The sequence below is a fragment of the Buteo buteo genome, chromosome 1, assembly GCF_964188355.1.
Source record: "Buteo buteo chromosome 1, bButBut1.hap1.1, whole genome shotgun sequence".
In the NCBI taxonomy this organism is placed as follows: domain Eukaryota; kingdom Metazoa; phylum Chordata; class Aves; order Accipitriformes; family Accipitridae; genus Buteo; species Buteo buteo.
In genome coordinates, this window is record NC_134171.1 from 56850266 (window position 1) to 56870990 (window position 20725).

The 20725-nt window shown below is 38.7% G+C and overlaps 1 protein-coding gene across 14 annotated transcripts in view; it reads right to left on the minus strand.

Annotated features, from left to right (window-relative positions):
- The window catches only part of MANBA (mannosidase beta), a 79724-nt gene that overhangs the window by 36243 nt on the left and 22756 nt on the right, over positions 1 to 20725 (minus strand). For 11 of the 14 annotated variants that reach the window (XM_075031943.1, XM_075032004.1, XM_075031952.1 and 8 more), the window contains 8 exons: positions 19563 to 19738; positions 16326 to 16436; positions 10708 to 10859; positions 9507 to 9624; positions 6550 to 6636; positions 5809 to 5976; positions 2962 to 3180; positions 1525 to 1689 (listed from right to left, as the gene is read on the minus strand). In XM_075031943.1, the coding sequence (XP_074888044.1) occupies positions 1525 to 1689; positions 2962 to 3180; positions 5809 to 5976; positions 6550 to 6636; positions 9507 to 9624; positions 10708 to 10859; positions 16326 to 16436; positions 19563 to 19738 (1196 nt within the window). The remainder of the gene's footprint in view (positions 1 to 1524; positions 1690 to 2961; positions 3181 to 5808; positions 5977 to 6549; positions 6637 to 9506; positions 9625 to 10707; positions 10860 to 16325; positions 16437 to 19562; positions 19739 to 20725) is intronic. The other 3 variants (XM_075031961.1, XM_075031972.1, XM_075031989.1) reach the window with 3 other exon arrangements.

The window sequence follows — 20725 nt, forward strand, 5'->3', positions numbered from 1 at the left end:
CTTTGAAAGGCAAATGGAAGACAAGGGAAAGAAAAATAAATTTTAAATAATTTTTTTAAATTAATGCAAATAAAAATCCCAAGAGTTACAAAATGACATTATGCTGCACTACCTCCATGGTATCCACATACCTATGCTCTGAACATAACACACATTCCAAGTATACAGTCAAAATTGTGCACTGAAAGAGCAACCTTTTTTCACCTGCACTCCCACTTCTTCTCTCCTTCCTCACCTTGTCTTTAAAAAACACTTTTCAGAATTTTTCATTGGCCAAGTTCTCAATAGAAGCCAAGCAGCCTGTTATTGTCTTCACAAAGTATATTACTAGGCTGGGGAGGTATTAAAAGAAAGTATCAAAATAAAGGAAAAAGTTATTCTTTAGGTTAGCTCAAAAGGTAAAGATAACACTTCTAGTTAACCAAAAGGTAAAGATAACACTTCTAGTTAACCACTAGAGCCAAGTTTACTTTCGTTATCCTTTTTGCTATCCTTATTTTAGTATTCTCAAATTGTTTAACCTGTTAATAATGCCCTGACAGACTTAACCCTCCAGAAACTCTCACAGCTTTTCGAGTCAGGACCTCACTGCACAAGTTTTACCCCTGTTTTCAACTTTGCAGCAGCATCTATCCTTGTTCTCTTGTCATCAGTGCCTAAAGTTCTCCAGCTGTTTTGCTTTTATATAAAACTTGCTGACAGCAGCTCTCAAATATTAAAAACTTAGTGAAAGTACAGTTATTCCCATCAAGAGTGTTTCTGAAATTCTTGGAACACAACAAAAAGTAACAGCACTTTAAACTTGCCAAATAGCATTAAAAAGTTACTTAACATCACTTAAAAGTCACATAGAAATCATGAAGACAGAAACAAGCATGAGGTAAACTACTACAGATGAAGAGCAAAATATAACCTACTGATTTGGAATTAAAAAAACAAAACAAAACAAAATAGATTCTCTACAATATCAGTATCTAAGTCCATAACAAAATAAAAGCTACTAATAATCTCATTCATAGAGAACTGCATTCTCTAGAAACAATCTTGTTTCAAAAGCTCATGTATTTCTTGTGCCAAAAATCAAAGAGTAATCCTAGAAGGGCCACATGAAGAGCAAAACATACCCACCCTGGAACAGGGAGTAACGGTGTAGCACTAGGAATAATCAGGGACCAAGGAAGGCCCACACATCCCTGCATCCCCCGCCAGCTTCATGAGTGGGCCCAGCTGGGACAGAGACCAAGGTAGCACATGTAGCCAGCAGCCAGACTTTCTCCCAGTTGAGGCAGTTTCTGGGAAATTCCCCAAGAAGCATTCCAGCCCTTCTATGATGAAAATTGGAGTCTCTTGCCAATAAATGAGAGACAAGCTAGTTCCAAATTAAACTGGACTCTCCAATGCTTCAGTGCAGAAACTTTCTATATAACTGAACATTACCTAAGAGAACAGGCCCAGTTTTAACCGCTGACAGTATCTAATAGAACAAATACTGACAGCTACTTATACTGAAGACATCACTGTTACCTGAGTGAGGTAAATCATATCTTTGAACTTCTTTATGGGATCTGTGCTCTGGGGAAGCTTGAAATGACGACCAATCTGTTGAAGCATCTGATCATTGCCATTTTCATGGTGTTGTCGATGGAGAGAAAAATTGCTTGTGTAGGACCAGTCCTCAGTGGAGGAAACCTTTTAAAAAACACAAAACTAAAAAATCAGAACAAAAAGGCAAAACGTGCATTTAATGACTGACAGGATATTCAGGAAAGGACATCCATTACAGCCTGCTGACATCACCCAAAACCTTTAAAATTGGTAGTGTATTTCTATAGTGCCTCATGCAGTCACGGAAGGATTTTTAATCAATAACACCATTTGTTTATACTCCTTGTACAAATAAATGAAAACAGACATTGCTGTTGAACCTAGAAGAGCAACTTTTGGATTGACAGCAGTTAACTTATTTGTCCAAAGGTTCAGTTTAGCCAAGGGACCTCAGAGGTTTGCTTGCATTCATAGGAAATCAGAAACACCCTAGATTAAGATGGAAGAATGTACTCTAGTCAAACACATTTAGGCATAAAAGTTACAGAAGTTAGTAGGGCTGTAATTTCTAATAATGTGTGTATTTTCAAAACCTGCCTCTGAAAACAAAGGACAACAATGCAGCATAGCTCATACAGCTATTATCGTCAAGCTTTCATTGTACAATTACAAACTCTATAAAATCTTTTTATTTAAATTTGTTCCTTTTTAGGCTGGATTGAATAATTTTCATTGTTATTAATATGGATGAATGACTGATTACGTCTCAGATAATATACTTTGCCCAGCAAATTGAAAGAAACATTCTGAACTCCTTTTAGTTGTATGCATGAGTATCAACATGATTTTCATCTCTCTGAACAAATGGACAAACAGCATGATATATCTCTGCTACAACCAGATAAATAAAAGAATATACAATATCTAAATTTAACAGGAGACAAAACCAAATCCTCTTTTATGCCATACATAAAGAAACAAATTAAGTAAAAGAAATTGATAAAAAAGATAAAAATCAATACATTTTAGAATTTAGCACAATTCAGCATTTGTAATATTTCTTCTGTTTCTAAATGAACACATATCCTTAGACACAGCAAAAGGAAACAGATGTTAGGCAGTAATTACTAAGCTATATATTAAATAGAATTACTATTAGTAATAGTCTTATAATAGTCTCTCATCTAAACTTGGTTCCTCTTGTAACATCAAGGTAAATATATTGAACACCGAGGAGGGAAACAGTCCAGTTTCATCCTCTTCCTCCACAGCATCACACACCTCTATCCCACCTGTGCCATACTCCACCTAACAATGTATTATCCCAATTACAGTTCAGATGCTGTAGTTCGTTGGGAAGAGACTCTCACTAAATGAGAGCAGAAGGGACAGTAAGGTGTGGAAGCCCAGTCTTACCTTTTCGATTGTACTGAAGGAAGGCCAGGATTGAAATCCATATTCTGAAGCAAAACGAGTTTTAGGATACACTGTCCAGTTCCAGCAGTCATTGCTGTAGTCGTAAAAGTGAGTGTCACCATAATGGGTATCATAAGGATTCTGGGAGAGCCAACCTTCTTTAACTGACTCCAAGCCATTGGTGGGACTGGATGCAATAAAAGGACGACTCTTATCTTCCTGGGATTTAAAAACAAAACAAAACAAAACAAAACACAACCCCCTCAACAAAGTGACCGGCTTTTATCATCTGAATACATAGACCACATTTTGAAAAAGGGGGTGGGGAGAACATGGCTTTTCCAAATTTCTGAGTCACCACCTAAGAAACATTCCACTTTGTGTTCTGACATACATCATCTTTACTTGCCTAATTAACTTCTTATTTATGTTCTTGGAGGACAGCTGGGCATGATATTGCTTGCTGTGCTGTTCTAAGGGATTCTCTCCTCACATCTAGAGATTTTCTATCTTTATATGCTTCTAAATTCTTAATGAAAGCTATTTTAAGTGTGCCTCGTGAAAAATAAACTCCAGGAACATTAAAATTTGAGTACTATGACTTCTTTATGGAAAATCATTACTTTTGCAGTGTTTTTGCAGGAACAAGGCCATGATTTTCCCCTTTCTTATTAAGTAGTCACCTAAATTCAGTCCTAACAAAGCCAAGGTATTGTGCTACTAATGCTTGCATGGTAGCATTGCAGATTATTATCATTTTGGCTGGCTCTGCATGTTAAGATAGATGAGACTATAAGAAGGGTTACATTTCAAATCATTCAGAGCTGCCTTTATTTATAGCCTCAGTAGATTTAGTATACTAAATCTTTTAGCAGTACCCTACAAAGTACTGAAGGAATCCTTTTGCAGGTATAATTCATTTAGCACCCTACTTGTAGTAAGATAGAGGCCTGAGTTAGTTACCAGTCACAATTTACAGCATTTGGCTCCAGTACAGCAAAGCACTTAAACATGTGCTTCATTTTAAGAAATAGTCCCGTTCCCTCATCTTTTTTTTTTTTTTTTTGACACGAGTAATTAATAATTAACTGAAACAATTTACTATTTACTACAAGATATCCTGGATTCCCCGAAGTCTTTAGCTCAAACTTGGAAGTCTTTGAGTTATACAGTCCAGTAATGCTAGAAGTTACAGGTTTCCTCAGCTGGCTTATATTACACAAGACCTGAAATTATTTCATTGTATGGTTCCTTCTGGCACTCAAAATAGTTATTCTATGGGTTTAAAATAAAAAAGGGTCTGTCTTGGACAGCAACACTGCACAAGTGAACTGTAACTTATAAACAATATCAAGCCAGAACACCTTACTGCCGCACATGCACTGGCCATCCAACTCACGTAGCTAATCACAGAAACACCACAGCATACCTTTACGAACAACTCAGTTCCAAAAAAACTAACTGAAATATAGAAATTTAGAATCAAGATGTTAAGCAGGAATGTAAGACACCATTACCATTTAGAATGCATAACTGCCCTGAAGAGCAGGATCCTTTTGAGCAGGTTCTTTCAAACCTGGCCTCATTTTTATTGTTTCCTCATATCTCAACTTTTCCAGTAGAAAGGTATTCTAAATTCTCAGAGTATAACTACTCTGACAATGCCTGTAGCCTCCAATAACAAGCAATAATATTGCTGTCACCTACATACTGAGTGCCTGTCTTAGCAAAGGGAACTTCAGGTCACAAGCCTCATAACATGAAACGTATCTCATTCTGAAAAGGACAGAGATTAGACTAAAATTATCATACCCTGAAGTCAGTAAGATCATACTATGCAAGGGTTAACTGGGTAGGAAAAGGCCACTAGCATTTTTAGGTTAACAAAAACTCATACTCTCGTTGAAGAAGGAAGTTCTAACTGGACAAAACTCTTGCAACATTTTGTCTCTTAGCTAAAGGGAGTTTAGAATACTGTGGGATTCGGTTCAGACGTTGTTTGTTAATCCTTATGCAGTTATGTGACATGAATTTGGGACTTTTACATCAATTTCACTCTACATACACACATAAAAGTTAGTTAAAAACAGATTCCATTAAATAATGAAGAACTGCAATACTTCTAGGAGGAGAAATAACACTACAGAAGCTGTGCAAAATGGGTAGTGCCAAGCCACAGCAGACTTCATCACGGATTCCAGGTGCTTCTGGTCTGCATGCTCACAGTTTAAGTTTTATCTCAAAATATTTATTTTGCCTTCATATACTGTAAAATACCATTAGTCTGTTTTTCAAAACCACACAATATAATGACTACATGAGGACAATGTTTAGCATAGCTTTTGTTTAACCCGCTTAAGCCAAAAAACTTACATCAAATACTAGAAGAGCACATCTTTATGAATTTCTTCAATTGCTATTAAAAGGTTGTTAAATCCTTCTTGCAGTATCCTTCAATAAAATCAGGATAAAGGAAATCTGATCATCTACATTAATTAATGGGCAAGTTGATTTTGGTCCACTGGAAGTGAAGGCATTTGTGGAGGTATTAAAAATAGGAAGGTATTAGAAATAAGAAGCAAGATCCACTACATTTTAAGGTATTCCTTTACATACCATGAAGTGTTAAAGAAGTAAGTAATTTTTTGGTTTGTTTTACTCTGAGGATAACCCTTGAGTTCAGAGAGCTGTTTACAAGACCTTGGAAAGTGCAATTCCCCAATAATGTGCTGATTTTCACTTCCCAAAAGGATTAAAAAAAAAAAAAAAATCCCAAGTTGCTCAAATTGCAAACATTAAAACCTTTTGCCAAGCCATATCTCCCTACAGTTTCTTGAGATCACTTACAGTAAGAACTATTTCTCGGATATTCTTCACATAAAGCAACACGTAGTCTTTGATATAGACTTCTCTGTCAGCATAAGGTATGGAGAACCAGTTGCTTGCAATTGCCGCTTCGTTTTCATTGTTACCACTCCATAGAATAATTGATGGATGGGATTTTAAACGCCTTACCTGAAATACAACTTACAGTTTCAGAAGTCAAGCAAAATTACTTCTCTTAAAAATAATAATTTTTAAAAAATCACATTATTAGTACTTGAATTACAAATCCACATGCATATTACATATGCTAAGCCTACAATTCCTATTCCTATCTGGACTGTTCGCTATTCCCGCAACTCTCCACCAGGCACAAACTTTTGTAATATACACTTACAGAGGGGCAAACTTTTAATATGCTGACACATATCCATCATATGCACATGTGCACCTCCATCCTTATCTACTCAGCCACATGTGAAGGGTAAATTCTGTGCTAAGGCATGTTGCAATCGTTAGAGCTCACTCTCAGTGAATGCTCTTAAACATCCTTGAGAAGAGGGCAGTTTGGGCATGTACCTCTGCTTGACTGACTACTCCTGCAAGTAAGTTAAAGGGGATTTAGCAAGGTTACGCTTCGTGTCTGCTACATAAAGGTACACTAACAAACACTTCCAAATAAGTGGTTTTGGAAAGCTAACTTATACAATCAGTCAATCAAAAATAGGTAATGGGAAATAGAGCTTCAACACAGGGACAAAATACCTGATGAGAAACTTCTGCTCTTACGGATTCTAAATAATTCTGGTCAGTTGGATATAGCGCACATGCAAACATAAAGTCCTGCCAAATCTACAGGGAAAAGGAAAGAAAATACAAAAAAACCCCATCTGTTAGCAAATCATTTTACATACTTGAAAAATATATGGTTATTGGGATACACAATCCTTTGTTCAGACAGAAGTAATTTATCTCAAAAAGAATTAAAGTTAAATGTTCTATTTGTTATTTGTGTAAAGTACCACCAAAACAATCACATCCTCCATGGGGTTCAGTATGTGCATACTCCACTGTGGTCTTCCTCAATATCAGAGTTGCAGAATATTTACCCTTAGGAATCAGATCCTGAGAGTCTTCACTGATGAGTGGAATATCGCTCAGTAGATGGAGTTCAGTAAGTTTCAATGGAATAATTAGAACCCATGCACTGCTCAAATGTGAACGTGAGGCAACTCCAACTGAACAGAACAGTTTTGTATTTACTACTTTGCAGGTGTAACACCAAATCCCCATTACTTATTAAAAAGAGACAGTAATTCTTCTGACGTGTTATGGAGCACACTTAACAGAGGTTCAAGTGTACTTGTTAACAAAACATTTCCATACCAAATACGCAAACTGATCTTAAAAAAGCAAATCTTATGCAGTAAGAGGGGCAGAAACAAACTAGATCCTCTAACAACACAGTGATCTTTCTCTTCAAAGAAAGCTTGAGTAGATACCACTAGAGAACAGCAAGCCTTTCAATTCAACAGTGAACTTCATCTGTACCTTGAAGAATTACAAAAAAGGGGAAAGGAAGAAGCCAGTCCAATTAGATAGGTAAGATTTCTTGTTTTACCTGTTCTGCTTTTTAAATTGCTGTAACTTTGAGACTCCTGATAGTCTCTCTCAAATGTTAATGGAAAGATCTCTTGAAAGAGCACATTAACCCAAAGGAGTCTGTAGGAGACTACACTTTTCTGAACACCATACTACATAAACAATAGAGAGAGCCAGACCAGCTCCTCGTACAATTGCATTTTCCTTGCAGTGAGAATATGCTTTTCCATTACTCTTTTCACTGTACATTCCCTAAGAAAACTGAAGATAGGGAACAGGACAGTGGGAGGTAATGGATCCATTAATAATTGTTACACTCCTAGCACTGTATAAAAAAAGCAAAGCTATTGCTGAAGAATCACTCAGAATCCTTCAGTGACTGTGTGGAGTCAAAACTCTCTATTGAAAAAAACTTTTGCTATTTCCCTCAGTGAGCTATCACTGTTTTTCCTTAAGCACAGTTTGACTCTAATGCACTTTTAAGCCTTTGCAAGACCATCAGAAGAAACAAAACCAAAAGCCTCCAGCACCACCCCCTCCAGAGTAAGGGTCTGATTTTCTGCATCTACTTGCTATTTTGGCTGCTAAGTAAGATCTAAATCTTGCATTGACCACTGTACAGGCACAGATCTAAGTGGCCTACTTAGGTGCCTAGTATCAAAAATGAAAGAACTGTAAGTGCTCAGAAGCCCTGAAAATCAGGGCACTCATTCAGATGACTAAAATAGATGTAACATTTTATTTTTTTCAAGCTCACACAGCAGAAGGCAGCAAGGTATCAATTTTTCTCCCCTGCTTTTTATACTGTAGAGTAAGACCAAACACACTTCTTGGGATTTTCATACCAGATGCAACTTGGCCTTTGCTCATCTAGTCACTATTTCATCAAAACTTATTAACATGTGCCTCCAAGCTCATATAATCAAAGGTACTCATCTAGGATTATCAGTGTTTGCAGCAGATGTTCCCCTTACAGCTACATTTATACTCAATTATAGCTTGTTCAAAATGGCCCTTTGGATAAGGCCTTTCATGCTTGGCTTCAGGCCAAGTGAAATAGTTTTGTTTAAAAAGTTTGAACCAAAAAAACCCTAAACCTTTTCAGCTATTGCTATAAAGGAGAAAATACTTTTAAAAGAAACAAAATCAATTTCCACAGCAGAGAAAAGCATGACTACCTTCTTTGGTGTTTTGGTAACTCGGAGGTGGCCAAAAGCTCAAAACTCAAATACAGCACCCTTTAAATCCTCATTGAGGTCAGATTGCAAGGCCTTTGCTCCCAATCTGGGGCATATACTCAAGCACTCATATTCTTCAGCAGGGCTATTCTCACATGAGTAAACTCTAAACACAGCTACAGGGCCCCACAGTCTGGCTGCTTTGGAAAAAATATTATTTGATCTTGTGAATAACTCCCCTCCCATGCACTATTTGTTTCACAACTATTTGAGTGTTGCAAGTCCCTGTTGATACCTACAGTCCACAAAAGTTCTTCTATCATGCTCATCATTACAGTGTAAACATCATCTTCCTGCATTAAGTGACATCACTAGTACCAGTCCCTCAGCCATTCATTTCTTCTCTCATTCTTTCCCAAGAGAGCAGGAAATGTAGAACTGGGAGAGAGGTACAGTATATAAAGATGAGAGTTTTGATCTGAAAAGAGCTAGAAGACAGAAAGTTAAAGCCACAGTCCTGTTGCTCTGATTTGGGGAAATGTAAGGGAGGGAGGGATGGGAAAGATGGTGGGGAGAAAAGGAAGGGGAGATGAAGGGGAGATTCTGGGCTGGGAAGGGAAGTGGGGATGAGTTAGAAACAGGGCTGTAGCCTTGGTTAAAAGAGAAAATACAAGCTGGGGTTCTAATATAAAGTCTCCAAAATATCACTTCCAGTTTCAACAGACAGCCTCAGTAATCAGGAACCATTCAAATTAAAAACAAATTTAAAAAAAAAAAAAAAATCAGGTTGATCTGACTTCTCAGGTTGGTACTCTACCACATCCTTTGGAATGATGGCTAGAACTTATGTATCAATTCTCTTATTTTGTTCATTTAGAGTGGATTTTTATTTAGAAGTTCTTGTCAGTTTTTAAATAAGTGTTCTGTGTTTATTGTTTTTACCATTATTCCTATTTCATCGCAAATATTGTAAAATTCATCTTGTTCATATACTCCTCCTCCCCAAACCCGAAGAGCATTCATGTTAGCATCTGCTGCAGACTTCAAGAGTAGCCATAATCTGTCAAACACAAAAAGATTTATATAAGTTTTGTGAAACTGTATCACTTAGGAGTTTCTAAGGTTATACAAAAAAATCCCCAACACCCCCACACCCAACATTCATCATTAGCAGGCAATCTAAGCCTTATAACTCTGATAGAAACCAGACTATTTTGTTACCTTCTAAGCCTACATGTCTGGACAGACCTCTCAAAAAGCAATTTTTTGTGCACAAAAACTTACTCGGTCCTGTTAACACTTACGAAATAGATGGAGTGACACATAGCAAGTAAGTGCTTTTACAGAAGTATTGGCAGCACCAGATTTAGAAATACTATATTTTCTTAATCACGTCGTTCTTTTCTCCTTAGATATTACTTGCTTTAAATAGCAACCACTTGAATTCAAATCCTCTTTTAAACACGTTCAGAAAACTATATTCTCTTCCTGAGTTCCAGAATGCATAGCGAGAACGGGGGAGTGAGAGGGGGAGGAGAAAGCCTGAGATTCTGAATCTCATTTTAAGGGATTCAGGCTCCATTTGTTTTTCCTTAATCATGCTGGCAGCCTCTAAATTGCATGTGAATGCACATTGCAGCATGCCCTGTTGTCCTGGTTCCCCAACTACCCAGAGCAAAGCTTACTCAAAGTACAGTATGGCCCCCATCCCACCTGTATCTCCGGGGTGCTGTGTCATTGAAATCCAAGAAGCCTGGACCAGAGAGGGGAAAAGGGAAAGAGGCTACTTTGCACTTATGCCTCCCTGCATGAGATGGGTTAGGACATGGCTAAAGTGCACTTCCTCTGAGTATAGGATCAGACAGCCTGAGGATCATCCCTAAAAATACCCAAAAGGCCAGTAAACTGTGGACAGCAAACAACCACCTTCCCACCAGTTATTGCACTTGCACGCCTTGAACATCACTCAAATCTATTAATGTTAATTAAGCCCTAATTCTGAGGCCTCCAACCCACAACAATTAGTGACCTACCTTGAAAGGAGTTCCACCTGCTAATACCACCCTTTGATAGAGGGCAGACAGAGAATCAGGAGGAGGAAAATATGATCCTTTCTCCTTAGAGAACATCAAATGTGGCTTACGTGTCATAGGTTACTCTGTCCTGGAAAGAATCTGCTGGAATCCAGTTTGAGCCCTTAATGAAAATGGGTCGGCCATTGATTTTGAAGTAGAAACTCAGACCTGGTGAGCCAGGAATAGGTTCCTGAACAAGTTCTACTGTCCGAAAATAGGCCTGTGAAGACATGAAACTTAGATTTAAAGCAGACAAAAATAAATTAAAACAAAATAAATAAAGGAAACCATTACAAAAGGGATTCAGCTGAACACTAACAGCTTAGAATTTGTCAAGGAATCAAAACATAAGGTCTCATCTCTAAATTCCTGCTTGATTAAAACACACTGTAACAGGGCTAAAAAGAATCCTTCCAATAAACCTGTTCACTTTTTAAAGTTACTATTAAGAGAGAGAGAAAGCATGCACAAATGAGCATGCATGTGCACGCATGTATATATGTAGGAGACAGGTGCATGTTTGCTTGCTGCAGAATTCAGACAAAAGTCCAGCTGAGAAACAGAGAGGAGTACAGTGGTTGCATTAGATCAGACACACCATTTAATCTGCAATTTTCTCCTTACAGAAGCACACTGCAGTAGCTCAGGTCTGAGTCTTGTCCCTGAATGCCTAGCTTCAGGTTCATTCAGTAAAAGCAAAATCTTCTTCTTTTGCTGCCCTGAAATGATACCTTTTTAATAGGTGTAGCAATTAAAGAGAAAAAAGATATGCATGCAAACACAAATGCCGGGTTGGAAGTGAAGGGCCCTCTGGCCATCGCAGCTGTGTTTGAACAGCATGATCGGCAATAAGGTTTCAGAGAGACCAGTACAGCTAAATAACCACTAACTCTGTGTAAGGTAATAAAGGTCATTCCAGATACAAGCACATCTAAGCAGAAGCCAAACTTTTACAGCTGCTTTTTCAGTCTAATATCTGGTATTGTGTACTGCAGACACTGAAACAAGAAAACATTTCTCCTTCCTGCTGCAGGTGGAAGAAAAGTTCTCAAGAAATCATTCTGGACATTTTCTGGGTCTTCACTTCAGTCAAAGCAACAGTGCTGCTCTGAAGGGTATCCTGATTGCACTGACATAAACACAGTCAATTTCACAGTGTTGTGAGAGCAGCTAGTTGACTGCAATAATACTTTGCACTGACCCCTTATTTGTAGAGGTGTCTTCCCCACATGCCATGGGGCAGATGCAGAGCAGCTGCCATGTTAGGCTCCTGTGCAGCTGCAAAGTGTTACAGAAAACATCTCTTTCAGGAAGGCTTTATACTTCCTTTTCTCCTGCATCCCTGTTCCAGTTCAACTTATCTATGCCAGAAAGAAAACTCTTTTTCTTTCTGGTACCTGTTGCTCATTGTCATAGGGAGATAAGTGGGAAATTAAATAAAGCAAAGGAAAGCTAATAGCAAATTTCAGCTAACTCAGACCAAGCAGTAAGTTTGGGTCAGGAGGGCAGGAACTTCATTTTTTCTAGACTACCCCTAAGATAGCAACCACTCCTCTCTCAGATGACTATTTGCTACACCTTTTCAAAAGGTCAGCTTGTAGAGTACAGTCTGTTCTCTCTATGCCACAAGCTAGGGTTGAGACAAGTATCTGTCAGTAACTCAGGCTAAAATTAACCTAGTTAAGTGCAAGCGATATACCTGTCTTTAAGATAAAAATGTAATTATTTCACACACCAAACAAGGCTGAAGTTCAAATGCGAAATGACTAAACCCACTGTGGGACTGTGTTTTTTAAACTTTCAGCTTATCAAAAATCATACAGATAGACAGAAAATTATTTCTAGTGGTAGAGAAGACAAAGAAAATCACTGGGGTTTTTGCTTCCTCTGTGGTGCTTCTTAGTCAACTGAACAATTATTAATTAAACACCAGGACAGAGATAATGCACATAACAAACTAGATGCATGAGTGGAGGCTGCAGATCGCTGACCTCAAACTAAACCCCTCTGCATCATGGCAATGACCAAAACATAGAAACTGAATGAATAAAAAAAAAAAGGACTTGCCCCAAGTCCTGCAGTGTTTCATAGTGTCACCCTGGAGGCAACAGTGGATTAGTGGCAAGTGGGGCTCAGCATCTGTACCACTAAAGAAATTCCCAGCTAGAGAAAAACTACACAGTCAGACCACTGAGAGGACATTTCAGACTCCCTGTCCAATATCTCTGTGCACATACATGTGCTGAGGACAGTGTGCCCTGCCTTTTTTCTACTGTGAACCTGTTGCACACTAGGTTGGTTGAATATAGACCAGCATGATGAACTTAGCTTTAGGACAAAAGTCTTAACACCCATTCCTAGAATTTTGCAGATTTATTTTAACATGAGAAGTTGAATTAAAAAAACAACCAATATTTCATACAACTTTCATGGTTACCCTAACTACTGAAGGCTACAAAAGAAAAACTATGAGTACTACACTAGTGAAAAAGTTCTGACCTTGCTCCAGTGAATTCAATTACTTGGAGAAAAACTCCTCAGACTCCAGCGTAGCTCTTTTTTGTGGCACAAAATGGAATGGGATTTATAGTTGGGGCTCCCAAAGTATTTGGGAGGTCCTTCTAATGGATGTCATCAGGCAGGTTGGGACTGTCTCAGAGTGCATTTGTAATGGAATATTTATATTACTGACAGAAGTAATGTGATATTGCTTTATTCGTGCTCAAGTGGAACTCATGCAACTGGCCAAATTCAAGGCAATCTGAGAGGCTGAAACACCCAGCCAGGACCACCCATACAGCAGGAGGAAGAGGAAAAGCTCCTCAGCCCCATTGCAGATTCTCAGGCCTCCAGGGTTCAGTGCCTTTTTGTTCCCACTCCATTGCTCCACAGGGGCCCCACCTAGTAACACAGCACCTCTTCCTGTTTCTACAGCAGCTTCCTTCTGCCTTGTTGGGTAAAAGAAGGGCAAGGGGAGACAACTAGCACCTGGCATACTTGGTTACGTGCCTTTCTGGCTACTGAGACCTTGGCCACCTTGAAATCTGTCTGATAGACCTTACTGCCTGAGGACTGAACATTTCTCCCAGTCTTGGAGCAAACAGAAGAGGCTCTCTAGCCACCACAGACCAATCAGCTGATTCTGTGCACAATTAAGAAACAGATACCTGTCTTTTTAAGTCACATACAAAGGCTTTGTACCCAGTTAAGTGACCTGTGGATCACATTTGGCATTCCTGGATTTAGCAGTAGGAAAAGTAATAGGGATGAAGATGCCTAGAGCTGAAATAAGATCACAGAATGCCCCAGTGACCTAACAAATTAGCACACAGCATGAAAGCAGTGTGAAAACTACAAAGCCAAAAGGAAAGACTTCTGGAAGTCACGCTAAAAGGCCCGGGGGGGGAAAGGGTGTAGAGAGAAGGAGAGAAAGACAGCTAGAGGTTAAGATCTTCCAAGTACTAAAATAGCCTCACGAAATAAAAACTCTGATTACAGTGTTGAAGAAATAAGCATACAGAAACATGGGGAAACAGAATCAAAAAGCAAACAAGTGCCTCATGAGGCAATGAAAGAGGTAATAAATTCCTTGAGGTAGGCATGGCAAGAAGAAAAACAACTTATCAATAGCAAACAGGACTGGATAGACCCTCCCTCAAGAAAAGTGATTTCATTCTGAGATAATTTCTATTACTTTGTTTCGCATTATCCTGAAAAACAAACTCTAAACCAAAGTGTTCAAATAGAAAAACAAAACAAAACCAAAACCAGCCCTGTCCTGGATGTTGGCTTTATTCTGTTTTGTTTTTCTGCTACTCTCAACAGGAGTGAGTAGGTACTTCCCTCAGCCAAAGATGTTCCCAGCACAGCCGGCTAGACCTTTATAGAGCTCCCGCAGGTACATACTTGGAGGCTACCCAGAAATCTTCCCAGAGGATCAGTTAATGTTTTGGAGACTACTCTAACATGTAGTTCAAGCTGAGGGTAGCCAAATCTGACATAAGACCAAGCTGTGCTTTCTCACATATACAGTTCTCGCCTGTCCAAAGTTATGTAGATACTCACATGGAGACAAACCACTTGTGAAATGTCTCACTCCTATTTCTTTTCTTTTTAAAAAGAGGGGTGGGAGTGGGAAATGTATTCCACCTGAATACAGTACTAGGCAAACAACAGAACTGACAATAGAACAACTTTCAGGAACATTTATCCCTGATTGTATCTCCTGAACTACTCAAAGTTCTTATTAAGCCATATGAATGTTGCTATTCAGTCCTGCTGACATGACAGCAAATTGTGCTAGAACATGAAAAAACTGCATATGGAGGCTTTTTCCACTCATACAGCTCAGGCCGGGGGCAGGGTGGTGTGTGTGTGTCTGTCAGAATGCAAGACAAAGCTTCACAGAACACATGAAGGAAGACTAGACTTTACACTATGAATCTTTAAAGGCTTCATATGCTGGTTAATTTATAATGCCCACTCTGTGGTGCATTTGCTTTTTTCCCCCCTTAAGGAGAAAAAAAGAAGAGGCTTCCGAGTATCTTTTGTAGACCATGAAGTCCCTCTGATCATATGCCACAGGGCTCTATGAAATATCCTGACACAACTACCCAAGTGGAATCAATTAGTTTTCCTATCATTGCGCAGTTTTCACACAGTAACAACAGAATTTTCCTTTTTACAGGCTTTATAGCCATATTTCCTACAACCACTTTTTCCAAGCATAATATGCCATGGTTTTTTGGTGTGGTTTTCTAATTGTTGCAAAATTAAATCACTAATAACAGTGAAGAATTATTATTATGACTTCACAATCAAACTAAGGGCTAGCCCTATAAAGACTAGGACTCCAGAAGCTACTGCTTTTCATAGGATTTTTCACATGAACAAATATTACAGCAAATAGCAATTTTAGATGCCTACTGACCACATTAGCTTTTAGTGAAGCAATACACATCAGAATCACCTAATAAATATGTAAATTTAATTGGTTGTTTCCACATGTTGATGGCATAAGGAGCCCAGTCTAATTTGTATGGGGTTTTTTTCCAATGGACAATTGAAAATTACCTCTTCCAGACTTCTTAGTAAAAACAAACAGAAAATTATACAGCCAGTGTGTTGCAGGAACCGTTATGCAAATATCCCTGAATATTACTTTCATGGTCATATTAAGATGTTACCTCTTCTTAAACCTGAAGCACATCTATATTCTAATAAATGAATGTATGTTAGCTTTTTAGGAATGTTTCTATCCCACAAATTTTTTTAAAAATTGAATTAGCAAGAAAAATCTCAGTAATAAATCTTCAGATAATCTATAGACATCTAAAAGGGTTTTTCAGTGCATGATACAAAAACATCAGCATGATATATCAAGTTTAAAAGTGCTTTTTTTCATAAGATAGAAAAGAAGTAAATATCTTTTCCTTTCTGAGGTTTCCAACTAACTGTAAGCCATCTTCCAGTCTGAATGCAGGTAAAGGCATCCACACAAACTAAGGCTAGCAGAAACAGGTAAACATACATTGTGATGTTAAAAAACCTCTTCTTTCTCATTAGCATTTTCACATGCATATTACAATCCAGCAAAATATTTAAGAGCTCTAGATACCTGCTATGCAGAGCAGATGTCCTAACAGTAGCTGTGCAATGCCAGCTGTAATCAAGCTGAAGGGCTCACCTTTGAAAATTTCTCAATCTGGTATCCTGCCTCCATGATGAAAGTTGTTGTCATGTTATATCCAGTTTGCTTTCCATGTCCATTTGGCCACCAAGCCTCCACTGCAGAACTCTTGAACATACAAGAGAGAAAGTCAGAGCAATGTGTATAAAAAGAGGCATAACATGCACCTAGGGGCTCAGATATCTTTGAGTGAATTACCACAAGTCTAATGAGTTTTTGTGTATCAGCTGAGCCATGGTAACTGCGATCTCTCCAGCTGCAGCTCCGAGGTAAAAATTATTTAAAGAGAGAAGTATGATTTCTTCCACTGAAGTCCAGGCTATCACTTCATCTTGTGTCCACAATAGGCCATGAGCACACAAACATGTGCATGCGCACGTCTAGCTGTTACCCCTCAGCTGAGGTACATTGACAGAATATTCTCCCAAAACTCAAATATCTGTGTCAGGAGCAGATATTGTTTCCTAGTCTCTGTATCATACCCATACTCTCATTGACCCTTTTACCTATCACATACCACATTCAATATACAGAGGTGACACTTTTCAATTGTGGCTTTGGTAATACGTGACCATACTAACTGCTTCACTTATGTCAAGCTTTTAAGTGAAATTACAAGGTTCATTCTTTCTTTTCAGTGTTTTCTGCTTTTTCTCTATGCTTCCTAATCACATCATTAGTACTCCATAATTTTTACAAACATAAAAAAACTACCTCTAGGATGACAGAATGATTTAATTTTCTCATTTTTCTAGTCACAAAGCAATATTTATATCTTCGTTCTAGCAGCCTACTTCTGCTGCTCAATCCTATTGCCAACATTTGCCAGTTGAGTGCACAACACAAAAATTGTGGAAAGAAAGCAATAATGCATGCAACCAAACAATGGAGGGATCAGCACTGAATAGAGTCATGTAAGGAGTGCCTCAATCTTTTCAAATAAAATGAGGCCAGAGAGCAGCCCAACAATATGTTTTGCTGTAGCCATACTTGGACACAATCATGAATGTATCTACTAACATTTCAGCTTCCGCGATACAGAATTATCATAAATGCTTGTGCAGAAGTACTAATCTCTGTGTTGCACGGACACAAATGGAAGCACAAAATCAGCGTGTGCCTCAACAAGGGAGTGTTCAAAGCCACCTGGCATGGCTGGAGTGTCTCATTGGCCACTAATGATGTCATCCCCATGCTCACCATTAGCTGATAAGCAAAATGCTGTATGTTAGCAACACAGCACTTTGTGTGGCAATTGCAGGAAGACTGCTTACACATCTCGGGTGATACACACCACTCAAACACCTACTGGCTTCGCAACATAATCTGCAATAAACTCTCAACTAGAAATAAATTTCTGGTGAGGTCTCACTATTTAACATGCACCACACAAGTCTGTCATACAAAGTAAGGGCTCCATTAGGCTTATTGATACATGAGAACACATTGCAGGGCTTCTTGTAAAATCAGCTGATGTGAATTCATGCAGCAAAGCCTTTTGTATATGAAGAATAATAAAACACTGTTGCCTCTGCTCTGAAGGAAGTGCTTCCTTACAAACTTGCAGTCATACTCCACTAACAGATTTCTTTTGAAGTTGGGGATGGGGCAATTAAATAAATCAAAATGATTTTTGAGGTTTCACATTGCAGTGCTTGTTTAATGTAATCCCTGAAAAGCCTAAGCAGAGACCAATGATTGTTTTAAATGAAACTGGGTATGTGTAATTGCTCATGCAACTTGTATGTCAGATGACAACAGTAACAAAAATCATGTTTGCATGCTTTTATGCTTTCATGTCAAAATAATACAAAGCACATAAGTATGCAAGTCACTGAGTGTGCATACTAGAACATAAATATCCTGCTTGCCTTGAACACATGCTTTTTCTCCACTCAAACAACTGACAAGAGAACTTGAGAATACTTGCATAATGCATTCAAACTGGGGAAACAAATGCAGAGTTACACAGTGATAGAGAAAATCAGTAGAGCCAGTAAAATATACAAAGGTTTGAGGGCAGACCCTCAAACATTATTAATGGCCAGAACTGTCAGATGCCCCAAATTCCTGCTCACAGCACGTTGCTCACCCACAAATCTAACTGTGCCCTGTGGCAGTGAAACAGATGGCAGCTCCCGTTATGATGTTGGCTCCAGTGGAGAACACCATCAGCTGTGGCTGCCACTGTGCCTGCCAGGACTCCCACCCTGCCCACTGGCCTGGGCCTGCCGCTGTCAGGTTCAGTTCTGCACAGTCAGCTCTACTAGGGCCCTGCGCTCTGAGCAACAAGCCAAGACAAAGTTCATGGTTCTTTTTGCCACACTGGGCTCCCTGCCTAATTCAAGACACCTACCTATTTGTCAACTAGAACAGACACACTGATTTTCTTCATCTCTCAAGCCTATCTATCTTTTCTTAATTACATCTGTGTGATAAAACTCAACAGTTTCTAAAAAAAACACAAACAAAACAAATTCTATATAAGTTAAATAATGCTGGTGAATTAAGTCTGCCACCAGATAGCTTCCCAACACTTTCTGAAAGTAAGCAGACCAATTCTTTCCTCTTTTGTCACTGGGGTGTATACCAAATTCATTGTTTTTCAGTTGAGTTCTCTCCTCATTAGAGCATCCTTTACCTCTCTAAAATTCCTCCTGAGTTTTGTCTACCCAAGGGACTACAAGCCAATGTAAGGAAGTACTACTCCACAACATTTCCACCAACCTTACTGCCAGCCAAGTTCTTTATAGGGCTCTTTTGCTTTTATTTACCTGAAAGAGTTATCTACTGAGAGGTTTGAGGAATGTTTCCTCTCTTTCCTGGGAGAACCATGCATATTGTAGTATATTCTAGTCTCAATCAGTCCAGTAAACAATAGCATAGGAGACAAGATACCTACTGCCAGTTAGGTGAAGTGATACAGGGTATCCAAAGGTTATCTACCTAAATAGCTCATTTAACAGTGGCCGGTGATTATGTGATCTTTTTGTTTTGCAGTAAAGGAAAGGCTTCATCATCTTTTTGACACTGAGCTATGTAGCCCTACAGGCATCAATTTTTAGAGAGGAAAAGAACTGTTCTACCCTGTAAGGGGTACAGAACTGTTGTTAAAGTCAGGAACACAGTAAGGAAGGAGAGGGAGACCTAAAACTGGCATGGGGGCAGAAAGACACATTGGAAACCAGGGGAAACATTTTGCAGTTGGCTAGGGTTCCACACACACCTCCTTACCTTGTTGATGTTTACAAGCAGCACAATGCTGCCTTCTCCAGGTTGAAGCTTCACACCGAATGTTTGCTGCGTTTGCAATTTAGGAATGTTCACAGTCACAACACCTGCAATTGGTTTGGAGCTGACTACATCAAAAATAGACTCAATTTCAAGACTCCACTGCTGAGCACTCTTTACTAAGTGAAGGGGGAGAAAAAATGGGAATTTAAGAATTGTTTTTATATACCTATTAGTTAACATGATCTCCATAAAAGAAACAATTCAAACACCTCAGATTAAATTTAACAATGTTCAGGCTGTGTTTGAACCAGACCTGCAAGGTTCATCTTCTTGTTTAGTGCATTTGATATCTGTGTGTACATTTGCAGACTCAGAAGAGAACTACACAATATGATTTATGTTTCAAAAGTTTTTCTTTCATTCAAAAGCCATCCAGGTTTTCAGAGTTCTGTACAAAAGTCAGAGACCATGACACCAGTCACTTCATTAGGAAGGATTTTTTTCCCACCAACTCCCATAGACATTATATTTGCTTTTAGTCAGCACTCGTATGAACATGGTACTCTTTGCGAAAGATCGTAATCACAAGGCAGTACAATCACTTTTGTCGATTAAACAAAAACAGTATTAACAGAAAACGAGCTGAATTCATCCCAGAGTCACTAGACAAAATGAATGGAGTTATGCTGGGGATGAATTGGGCCCATTGTGTCTAGACTTGATGGGCTGTATCTTTATGTCCCTTCCGCCACTGAAGTGTGGTGGAGGAAACAAGTTAATGACTTCCCTGAGATCTCTCTACACTTACCTCAGACAGTCCTCTCCTGTACAGAACTTACTGAATAAGGCAAGCCAGGGTCTAGGGTACTCAAGATTAACATGTAAATTTCCCATTGACTTCAGCAATTAAGTTACCTGTCTACAAACATAGCCTGGCTAATCCTATACTTCAAATATTACAGATGAACATGTAAGCAAAAGCAAATAAAACAGAAGACAAGGAAAACTAGAACTAACACACATTTTAGATACACAAACTACTAACCATTTACTTTCTCTTTTCACGTATATATTCTAGCTCTCCTTCCTCCAGGAGAGAAAGGGAGCTCCCTCCAAGAGCAAAGAATTGCATTCAGCCCTGGTGTGATTTTCACTGTCTTTTG